Source organism: Mandrillus leucophaeus, unplaced genomic scaffold (genome assembly GCF_000951045.1).
Source record: "Mandrillus leucophaeus isolate KB7577 unplaced genomic scaffold, Mleu.le_1.0 Scaffold12, whole genome shotgun sequence".
NCBI lineage: Eukaryota > Metazoa > Chordata > Mammalia > Primates > Cercopithecidae > Mandrillus > Mandrillus leucophaeus.
The window spans coordinates 2447278-2459472 of NW_012100320.1; the positions used below are offsets into that span (position 1 = coordinate 2447278).

Below are 12195 nucleotides of genomic sequence, written 5' to 3' on the forward strand. Positions count from 1 at the left end.
TGTTGGCCAGGCTGGTCTCAAACTCCTGATCTCAAGTGATCCACCTGCCTCCACCTCCTAAAGTGTTGGAATTACAGGCATGAGCCACCGTGCTCAGCCTTTACTGTACCTTTTCTATGTCTAGATGTATTTACATATACAAATAGTTACCACTGTGTTCCAGTTGCCTACAGTATTCTGTACAGTAACATGCTGTACAAGTTTGTAACTTAAGAACAAGAGGCTGCCAGACACGGTGGCTCACGCCTATAATCCCAGCACTTTGGGAGGCCAAGGTGGGTAGATCACCTGAGTTCAGGAGTTCAAGACCATCCTAGCCAACATGGCAAAACCCCATTTCTACTAAAAATACAAAAATTAGCTGGGCGTGGTGGCGTGTGCCTGTAATTCTAGCTACTCGGGAGGCTGAGGCAGGAGAATTGCTTGAACCCAGGAGGTGGAGGCTGCAGTGAGCCTAGATTGTCTGGGTGACAGAGTGAGACTCAGTCTCAAAAAAAAAAAAAAAAAAAAAAAAAAAAAAAAAGCAAGAGGCTATACCATAGCCTTGGTGTGTAGTAGGTTATACCATCTAGGTTTGTGTAAGTTCAGCTGATGAAATTGCCTAAAGACACATTTCTTAGGACATATCCCCATTGTTAAGCAAGATATGACTATAGATTAGGCCAGTATTATTATAGTCTTTGACAAATGAGGATACTGAAGCAGGCAAAGGTAAAATAGATTGCCCTGAAATATGAAGCTAGTTAATGACAGAAATGGAACTAGAGTTCTGGTTTTCAGAGTGCTCTTTCCTCTCTACTGTTCAGGCTCCAGACATTTCTCTACTTTCCTTAAAGACAAATGATAATCAGCATTTAGGCATAATAATTTCTACTTTGGTAGTTTCACTATTAGATGCCATTTCTCTATTTTGTTAAGGTGCACTACACCTTATCTCCCCTCTTGAAGGTCAGGTTTTCTTGCTTTGGCTCCTAATTGTTTCATAGTTCATGTCTGTAAATGCCATTAGAACAAGTGCATGGGAATCCGCTTCTGCTTCAAGATGATCAAACCCTTAGATGTCTGTTCTTCTTATAGAGTTTTCTGCAATTTAGGTGTCTTGCTTTTCCAAAGTAGAAAACTAAACAACTTGCCTTCTGCTAAGGGAATCAGAGTGTTTACATTTCTCTCATCCTATTTGGATCTGTTATTCAAATTTTCTCACAGAAGCGAACAGAATGAGCAGCATCTAGTGCACAGTCACTTTATTTTAATCCCACAGAAATAAGGGAGGTGGCTTTGCCACATTTGTGGGACCATTTTCCCAGTAATTCTTCAGGTTATTTGGCCTAGAGGGAAAATATACATTGGTCCATTTCCAATATCGTGCACCTACTATGTGCCTGGCACTCTTCCAATTTATCTATGTTGGGAAACCAAGGATATGAAAAATTCATAACCCCATTTTCCATTATAAGAATGGGATAAGAGGGATATATTATCAAGGTACTTTATTTAATTTGATGGGAGGGGAAAGAGAAACATCTTTTTGTAACACCTTGGAAAGTAGCAATTAGCAATTAAGTTCTCCTGAATGCATTCTGTTATTCTCCTTACAGGTTCTTTCAAACTGTTTCACAAGTTGTTTAATAATCCACAAAGAAAACCCTGAATACAATTTAAAAATGCAAATCGGGCCGGGTGCGGTGGCTCACGCCTGTAATCCCAGCACTTTGGGAGGCTAACGTAGGCAGATCACGAGGTCAAGAGATCGAGACCATCCTGACCAACATGGTGAAATCCCGTCTCTACTGAAAATAAAAAAATTAGCTGGGCGTGGTGGCTAGTCAGGATGCTAAGGCAGGAGAATCACTTGAACCCGGGAGGCGGAGGTTGCAGTGAGCCGAAGTTGCGCCACTGCTCTCCAGCCTGGCGACAGAGCGAGACTCCATCTCAAAAAAAAAAAAAGGAAATGGGTGTGGTTCTAACTGAAAGAGTAAAGATAAGCATTTTTATTTACTTAAATTATTTTAAATAATAAATAAAAAGTTACATTCTTGGGAGTTATGTGTAGGTGAGGATTTTTCCATCAGGTTGGAGAACAAATCAACTAATCTTCTAGGGAAAGGTTAGCCTTTGACTCAAGGGCAAGGATTTCCATATCTCTGATATGACTATATGCCTTGAAAATATAGGATTTGTATTGTAGAAGCACCAAGACTGGTGAGGGCTCCAAATCTGAGTTGTAGGGATCAGGTGAAAAGCAGTCAGGAGTTGAGAGAGATGACTTGTCGCTATTCTGATGGAGGAGAAATTAGTGGACAGAGTTTATCCTTAAGCGAAAGGTATTGTCAGAGGAACGTGTTTTTGACAAAAGATATTCCTCTTGGTAAGACATCATCTATAGACCTCTTGGTTTAACTGGATAATCTGCTATAGGATTTGTTATATATTATGGGATATTCCAGGAAACTAGAATTTAGATCCTTTCCACTAAATTTTTATTTGTTTAAGGGTGGAGGGCAGATCCTGGTACACCCCCCACAGAGGACGACTTTGGATAGCAGCCACAGCTAAAAAACCCTCCCCTCAAGAGGTCTCAGAACTCCAGGCTACGTATCGTCTTCTTCGTGGGAAAGGTAAGAGCCGTGTGTTCTTCTTTCACTTTTACTTTGTGGAGAGAAGTCATTGACGTTCATCTTCTTTCACTTCCTTCTTTCTTTGGCTTTTTCTTTGTTAAAAGAGACTTTTAATCTTTGTATATGTTTGTTTAGTGGTAAAATCATTGACAGCGTTCAAAGCATTAATCTGTCAGAACAGTGCAAATAAAAATATCAATTTCCAACACAAGAAATCAACTAGTTTTAATTTTTTTATCTGAGAAAATCAACATCTTCTTTACTCTAAAGTTAAAATGACTACTGTAAACTCTGAGATCCTTACATTGGGAAGAACCACCACAAATAGGAATTTTCATTGAGAGTGGCCTAAATAGACACCTACTATTGGATTTGGACACATCAAACTTGATTGACTTAAGCAACGTATTTTGGGAATCACCCCAAGAATACTAACTTTGGATCCTTAAAAAGACTTCTGACCTTTGGGCATCCTGTTTTTCCTTCCTCTTATCCAGCTCATACAGTTGTTTTGAGGGTAGAATAAAAGGACAACTACACAACCATCTTTAAAGGTTTTTAAGAAATGAGGCCCAAAGAATCACTAGGAATAAAAAGTTCATGCTTCCTTAAAAGCACTTTTCTATTTTTTTTGAGACAGAGTCTTATTCTGTAATCCAGGCTGGAGTGCAGTGGTACAATCTCTTCTCACTGCAACCTCCGCCTTCCAGGTTCAAATGATTCTCCTGCCTCAACCTTCCAAGTAGCTGGGACCACAGGCGCCCGCCACCACACCCAACTAATTTTTTGTATTTTTAGTAGAGACAGGGTTTCACCACGTTGGCCAGGCTGGTCTTGAACTCCTGACCTCAAGTGATCAGCCTGTCTTGGCCTCCCAAAATGCTGGGGTTACAAGTGTGAGCCACTGCGCCCGGCCTGAAAGCACACTTCTATTTCAATTAATATGACTGGCTTGTTTTAAAGACATTCATTCTTAAGGTTTTAACCACATTTTGATGTTTGTTTGTTTGTTTGTTTTTCTTGTCACCTGTGACTGCGTTACTTTGCTTCCAAAACTCATCACTGCCAAACTCCAATCTGATCCAATGGCGTATAGTAAATCGATTTGTTTTAGGATGAATTTGTGGGGTCCTTGAACCCTGATGGTATGAGGGCAAAGGAAAAATTTTCTAGCTTAACATGTGGATAGTGCACTAAGCAAGCCACTCACTAGATTTTTTTGCTAAAATGCAAACAGTTGTGCCAAGTAAATCTCACTGTTTACCTTATGTCTACAAATAGATAATGGAAAAAGTTATTAATGTTTGTTCAGAATTGAAAACAGATTCCTGAGTTCCAAGATCAAAAAGAAGGAAATTTATTCACTCCTTTTGTTATTCCTGATTCAGATGTGGAATTTCCTAATGACTATCCGTCAGGTTGTCTTCTGGGCTGTGTGGACCTAATTGACTGCTTGTCCCAGAAGCAATTTAAGGAGCAGGTGAGTAAAGAATACTTTTTTTTTTTTGAAATAGAGACAGGGTTTTGCCATGTTGGCCAGGCTGGTGTTGAACTTCTGGCATCAAGTGATCCTCCTGCCTTGGCCTCTTAAAAGTGCTGGGAGTATAGGCGTGAGCCACCACACCCAGCTTGGTGCATATAAATATCTGTATAAAAAGCTATTTCCAGGCTGGGCGCCGGTGGCTCAGGCCTGTAATTCCAGCACTTTGGGAGGCCGAGGTAGGCGATCACGAGGTCAGGAGATCAAGACCATCCTGGTAACAGGGTGAAACCCCGTCTCTACTAAAAATACAAAAATTTAGCCGGGCGTGGTGGTGGGCGCCTGTAGTCCCAGCTACTCCAAAGGCTGAGGCAGGAGAATAGCTTGAACCCAGGAGGTGGAGGTTGCAGTGAGCTGAGGTCCCGCCACTGCACTCCAGCCTGGGTGACAGAGTGAGATTCCTTCTGGGGGGAAAAAAAAAAGCTATTGCCACAATCCGGCTAACAAGTATATAGGGTCTTCATCCCTTACCAAAACCTTGCTTCTTTTGAAGAAACCCTTGATTATCCCTTGAATCATTTTGATTGGGGGGTGGGAATACTGGGATCTGTTATTGCTAATTCTGGAGCTTTTGGTCCAGGCTATTGAACTCATGATAGGCAAATGTATTTGACTCTGATTGCCAGGACTGTGTCATATTTGGGAGGAGGTATGTGTATTTATTTATGAATGTACATATGTATGCATTAATATATTTTTATTTTTATCACTGAAGATTGAACTGATAGGTCGGTCACAGTGGCTCACACCTGCAATCCCAGCACTTTGGTAGGCCGAGGCGGGTGGATCAGTTGAGGTCAGGAGTTTGAGACCAACCTGGCCAACATGGTAAAACCCCGCTTCTACTAAAAATACAAAAATTAGCCTGGTGTGGTGGCGCATCCCAGCTACTCAGGAGGCTGAGGCAAGAGAATTGCTTGAACCCAGGAGGCGGAGGTTGCAATGAGCTGAGATTGTGCCCCTGCACTCCAGCCTGGGTGACAGAGTAAGACTCTGTCTCAAAAAAAAAAAAAGAAAGAAAGAAAAAGAACAGGCACAGTGGCTTACGCCTGTAATCCCAGCACTTTGGGAGGCCAAGGTGGGCAGATCATGAGGTCAGATCAAGACTATCCTGGCTAACACGGTCAAACCCCATCTCTACTACAAATACAAAAAAATTTGCTGCGTGTGGTGGCATGTTCTTGTAGTCCCAGCTACTTGGGAGGCTGAGGCAGGAGAATTGCCTGAACCCGGAAGGCGGAGGTTGCAGTGAGCCCCGATCACGACACTACACTCAGGCCTGGAGGACAGAGCGAGACTCTTGTCTCAAAAAAAAAAAAAAAAAAAAAGATTGAACTGACATAACTAAAGTACATTTTTGAACAGCAGAGGGAGCTGAAAGACTTTAACTTAATTAGAAAATTCCTGAAATGTAGGACCTTTAAGTTTAGACTCAGAACTAGCAGAAATCCAAAATAATAAAAGTCCATCCTTGAAGCACAAACAGTATGGTTTTCCTGTTCTTTGAACAGTTGCTTTAGATAATAGGGTTTCCACCAGTGTGCTGAAGAAAAAGCTTCGGTTTCATTTTTCTCAGCAAATTCTCTTTCTCAGACTTACTTACCTTTCATTACTGTTATTACTGTCTACTGTTTTCCTTTACTGTTCCCAGCCATTTTACCTTCTCCATTCTTTATTCTCTTTTTTTTTTTTTTTTTTTTTTTTTGGAAACTGGGTCTCACTCTGTCGCCCAGGCTGGAGTGCCAATCTTGGCTTACTGCAACCTCTGCCTCCTGGGCTTCAGTGATCCTCCCACCTCAGGCTCCCAGTAGCTTGGACTACAGGCACACACCACCATGCCCAGCTAATTTTTGTATTTTTAATAGAGACAAGGTTTCACCATGTTGGCCAAGCTGGTCTTGAACTCCTGGCCTCAAGTGAACCACCTACCTAAGCTTCCCAAAGTGCTTTGATTATAGGTGTGAGCTACTGTGGCCAGTCTACTCACTGATTTTTACTAACACTTGTTATCCCTCTAGATTTATGTCTTTCATTTCCTTGTGAGTTACCTCCTCGGCCTCCTCTGATTATGTGTGCGAGTACAGTGCATACATTTTGGTGTGAATTTTGAGTTCCAGCCTTTTATTCTTCCCTTAGTATCTGATCCAGACCTAGGCAAGACCATAGACACCTGGAGGCTATCCCCCACACTCTTGTGCCTACACTATTCCTCTGAGCCTTTTGCCCATTTTTTTCAATGTCTACTTTCTTCCTCCCCCCTCCCTTTTTTCCCCCAGTCTAGAAGTAATACTATAAAAATATCTTACACTGGTGTAGGCTTTACAGTTTTAGAGATTCACAGTCATTAACAGCTTAGTATAACATCCTGCGTTATGTTTTCTTCCTGGGATATGTATTTGCATTCTAAAAGAGAACCCAGGAGCATCTGGCAGTGTGGATGATGGTTTTTGGCAAGGGGCCTTGCTTTATTTTCTCATCTATTGATCAAGCAAACCACCACCTGATGCAAGGTCAAATGATTTCAATCTCTAGACAGCCAATCTTCTCTGTGCCACAAATTTGTATAGAGAAGGGTAGGAAACTATAATCCTGATCTGTGAAATATTATGAAGGTTATAGGGATTAGAAATCTAACTAAAACAAGTCTTGTTGATTTCCGAAGGATACCTCTTTTTCATGATACTTCTCCTTGAACTTATATTCTGTCTCATGTCCTGAGGTTGCTTCAAACAGCATGTAGAAGTGCAGGAATCCTCCCATATGTTTCCAGCTAGAGGTGCTGGTAACTCTGTTTATGAATGTCTCTGATATGTAACATTAAAATATAACAGAAGCCAGAAGCCACTAGGCTTCATCAGACATGGGAATCCCATACACATTTTCCCTATGGTTGGTTTTTCTGGAGCTTTTTTCCACTGTTTCTTTTTTTTTTTTTTTTTTTTTTTTTTGGAGTGACAGAGTCTTGCTTGTCGCCCAGGCTGGAGTGCAGTGGTATGATCTTGGCTCACTGCAACCTCCGCCTCTCAGGATCAAGCGATTCTTTTGCCTCACCCTCCTCAGTAGCTGGGATTACAGGCACGTACCAGCACACCTGGCTAATTTTTTTGTATTTTTAGTAGAGGCAGGATTTCACCATGTTGGTCAGGCTGGTCTCGAACTCCTGCCCTCAGGTGATCCACCCACATTGACCTCCCAAAGTGCTGGGATTACAGGTGTGAGCCACTGTGCCCGGCCTCCACTGTTTCTTTTCTGTGTTTAAGAGTAGCATATTAATTTATTCAGAATTGATGTTAGCCCAATTTTTGTCTTATTTGTTGAGTAAAGAGTTTATCAATTTTAAAAGTTGTAGCTTTTGGGTTGGGTGTGGTACCTCACGCCTAGAATCCCAGCACTTTGGGAGGCGAAGGCAGGCGGATCACTTGAGGCTAGGAGTTCGAGACCAACCTGGCAACATGGCAAAACCCCGTCTCTACTAAAGAAACAAAAATTAGCTGGGTGTGGTGGCGCATACCTGTAATCCCAGCTACTAGAGAGACTGAAAAAAAAAAAAAGAAAAAAGCAGCTTTGGTGTTTGGCTGCCTCTTAGAAAATATCAAGACCACCCTTTGTAATTTACCTGTCTCTGTTTGAGCTAGAGTTCTGTGGTGTAAGAAATGTAGTTGTCGGGCCGGGCACAGTGGCTCACGCCTGTAATCCCAGCACTTTGGGAGGCTGATGCAGGTGGATCATTTGAGGTCAGGAGTTCGAGACCAGCCTGGCCAACATGGTGAAACCCTGTCTTTACTAAAAAACTACAAAAATTAGCCAGGCGTGGTGGCAGGAGCCTGTAATCACATATTCTCAGGAGGCTGAGGCAGGAGAATTGCTTGAACCTGGGAGGCGGAGGTGGCAGTGAGCCGAGATTGGGCCACTGCACTCCAGTCTTAGTGACAAGAGCAACATTCTGTCTCAAAAAAATAAATAAATAAATAAAAGTTTTTTAAAAATGTAATTGTTGCCGGGTGCGGTGGCTCAAACCTGTAATCCCAGCACTTTGGGAGGCCGAGACGGGCGGATCACGAGGTCAGGAGATGGAGACCATCCTGGCTAACATGGTGAAACCCCATCTCTACTAAAAAATACAAAAAAACTAGCTGGGCGAGGTGGCGGGCGCCTGTAGTCCCAGCTACTCGGGAGGCTGAGGCAGGAGAATGGCGTAAACCCAGGAGGCAGAGCTTGCAGTGAGCTGAGATTCGGCCACTATACCCCAGCCTGGGCGACACAGCGAGACTCCGTCAAAAAAAAAAAAAAAAAAAAATGTAGTTGTCTAATCTGTTATACCAGCCTCATTCTTGTTTCTGAATGAATGAGTTGACAGTTTAGGAATAATGGCTCTTGACTAGCATTTACCAAACTATTCCATGGCATAGGTGATTTCTGAGACACAAATTTGGGAAATATCTTTGGATTAAACAGATCTGTTTACTATAGAACATCTGACAGGCCATAACATGCTAGTGTGGATTATGACTCTATAAGAGGTGGATATAACATGCTTTAATGTTTAATTTATGCTCAAAACTTTGAGCATAAATTAATCCCCCACCCGCACATGCACTACCTATTTACATATTACAGAACTGGTATCATGGTATTTACAGTTTAGGAAGTGCTAGTCTAAGTATGCTTGATTTTTCTTTATTCTCATAGGTCAGCTCACTGAGAGAGAAACATCTAGGAAGTGGTTTCCTAACCTGTGACCTGTGTCTTCCTTCAGTATTTCCATATTCATTTATCACCCCGTTGAATTGCATTTTCTTTGAAAACTAATGTGGATCTAGTAATTTTTATTTCAACTGAAACGAACTTCCTGTGTGACTTGGACCACATTTTACTTTTACATGCTGTTCCTTTTTCTTTTCCCCAAAAAATTCAGTAATTTACTTCTGACCTCACATTCTTGACCTTTCTTTGATAAGTTCAAATACACTAAACTCTCACTATTTTTGGCATGGTGTGATCATTTAATCCTCTTAAAAAAAGAAAATTGAAAAGGTTTTGTTAGTGGTTGTTTTAAAATCAAGTCACTACACTGTTAAGTGGCTTTAAAAAATATGTGCTTTCCCCTGAGCCATGAACTAGTCTTCCTTTTATCTTCTAAGACTAGTATGACCAGCATGACTAATTTGTGCCAGAAACAATTCCACTAGATCCTCAACCCTCCGAGTAATGGCAGAGGATCCGCCTAGAGAAGGTAGAAGTGATATAGAAAAGGCTATGGGTTCAATTCAGGGTAAAAAGGTAGATGAGAGCCATGTCGTTAAAGCTTCTCCTGTGATTCCCCTGGAAGGAACCCATGCCGTTTGCCAGCATTTTATCTGCCAGCAGCAGATGTAAGCTCTCAAAAACAGCAGGGAGGATGTTGACTGCAACAATGCATCAAGGCTGTGGTTTGTAACCTCAATAGTAAGGCAGTTAAAACTTTTTTTTTTTAACAAAGACATTTTGATTGCCAAATCCATAACCATTAGCAGCTGTGGTTTGAACAGTTCTCTAGACCTAACAAGTTTTCAAAAAAAAAGTTGAGTTGGTGGCTTTTGTTTCTACGTGTCTGTGTTGTGTTTGTACTATTTATATCCCTGCCTTCAATAGAAAATCTGATTTGTCTGAAATCTCCAAGGTCATTGATTATTCTATTTCTTCTGAACTGAATCCATTCCTTTCCTGCCAGCTTACTGACCCTTTAGTCTATTTGATCTTACAGCTTTTATAACAGCCAAGACTCTATCTTCAAGGAATTATATGCTGAAGCAGTTATACTGCTGGGTGCCCGTTTCCAATAATTGACAGCAGTAGACTTGTAGTCTTCCAGTAGGGAAGAGAATATTACTTGTTCCTTTTTATAGAAATAGTATCCTCAGGATCTAGGAGAATTGCTAGAAGAAAAGTAAACAATTTTTAAAAATTAAAAAAAAAAAAGTATCCAAGCAACATAGACCTTCAGGAAGATTCCAAGTATCACTTCATTTGTGGAAATCATCAGCTTCTATCACCAGTGGATTGTCTGAGAGGTGAGAAGTTAGAAAATGAAGGATTTAATAGTGAGTATTCAAGCCAGGCACTGGAATTCAAAATGCAGTCCACAAATTCTCTTTTAAAATATGTGAAAATGTCCTGTCTGTTGTACTGAGAAAATCTGCCAATATATAGACCTCAAAATATTCCAATAACAGCCCTCATCATGAGGGCTGGACAATTCATTAAAATCACAGCTCACTTGAGATATAGGGAATGTATTTTTGGAATTCTCTTGAAGACTGGACTGGAACTTTGACAGGGTGGGCGCGGTGGCTCACGCCTGTAATCCCAACACTTTTGGGAGGCCGAGGCTGGCGGATCACGAGGTCAGGAGATCGAGACCATCCTGGCTAACACGGTGAAACCTTGTCTCTACTAAAAATACAAAAAATTAGCTGGGCGTGGTAGCACATGTCTATAATCACAGCTACTCGGGAGGCTGAGGCAGGAGAATCGTTTGAACCCGGAAGCTGGAGGTTGTAGTGAGCCGAGATCGCGCCACTGCACTCCAGCCTGGGCGATAGAGTGAGACTCCATCTCAAAAATAAATATAAATAAATAAATAAATACTTGAGTGCCTATTATAAATCAGACACTGTTCTAGACACTAAGGGAAACAAAAGGATGAATCAGCTGTGGATTCTGTCCTCAGATGTTTGAAAGACTTCTAGGTAGATATGTATATAAACCAAATATAAAATAAAAAGTGAAGCTAACTGTCTTAAGTAAAGACTGTCTCTGAGAAATATAAAGGAGGGAAAGGTTGCTTCTAGCTGGAAAGGATCCCAAAAGACTTTATTTCAAAAGATGGTTTTGAATTAGCTTTGAAGGGTAGTAATGAAACCTATCACTTTTTGATCAGTTATTATGTGCCACGTTCATTATGTTATTTTCTAATCCTTACAACAATTCCAAGCAGGGTGTCATTTCCCCTCCTTTAGGAATGAAATATCATCCCTAAAGTGTCAAGAGTTAAATAACTTGTGTAATTTCCCGAGGTGAGGAGTTCGAGACCAGCCTGGTCAACATAATGAACCTCATCTCTACTAAAAATACAAAAATTAGCCAGGCATGGTGATGTGCACCTGTAATCCCAGCCACTTGGGAGGCTGAGGCAGGAGAATTGCGTGAACCCGGGAGGCAGAGGTTGCAGTGAGCCGAGATCACACCATTGCACTCTAGCCCAGGCAATAGTGCAAGACTCCATCTCAAAAAAAAGTAAATAAATAAAAAATAACTTATGTAATGTCAGTTAATGGTAGAGTTATGATTTTGCTGTTCAAGTGTTCCTACTGAGATGGTAGAAAAGCATATTACAAGGATGAGGAGTAATGGGAGCAAACGCACAGAGGTGAAAAGTTATGGGCCTTGATGGAGAATAATGAAAACCACTTCATTGAAAGAAAAGTGCGAGTATAGAGCAAGCTCTTCCAACCTGTGGCCGGTGGGACGCATGTGGTCCAGGACAGCTTTGAATGAGACCAAACACAAATTTGTAAATTTTCTTAAAACATGATGAGATATTTTTGTATGTGATTTTTTGGTTTTTTTTTAAGCTTATCAGCTGTCATTAGTGTATTTTATGTGTGGCCCAGGACAGTTTTTCCAGTGTGGCCCAGGGAAGCCAAAAGATTGAACACCCCTGGTATAGAGGAACAAGCAGCAAACAAAAAATGAAATGGGCAGTCCCTCTGAACCTAATCTGTTTCTGGGACTACCCAATATAAAAAATAATTTAAAAAAATTAAAAAGGGCCGGGCACAGTGGCTCACGCCTGTAATCCCAGCACTTTGGGAGGCTGAGGCAGGCAGATCACTTGAGGTGGAGAGTTTGAGACCAGCCAGACCAACATGGAAAAACCCCACCTCTACTAAAAATATAAAATTAGCCGGGCATGGTGGCGCATGCCTGTAATCCCAGCTACTCAGGAGACTGAGGCAGGAGAATCACTTGACCCTGGGAGGCAGAGGTTGTGGTGAG

At 41.4% G+C, this 12195-nt stretch overlaps 1 protein-coding gene across 1 annotated transcript in view; it reads left to right on the plus strand.

The window, feature by feature from the left end:
* TRIP4 (thyroid hormone receptor interactor 4) overlaps positions 1 to 12195 on the plus strand; it is a 76022-nt gene that overhangs the window by 37461 nt on the left and 26366 nt on the right. The window contains exons 10-11 of the mRNA XM_011967887.1: positions 2494 to 2618; positions 4007 to 4098. Coding sequence (XP_011823277.1) covers positions 2494 to 2618; positions 4007 to 4098 — 217 coding nt within the window. The remainder of the gene's footprint in view (positions 1 to 2493; positions 2619 to 4006; positions 4099 to 12195) is intronic.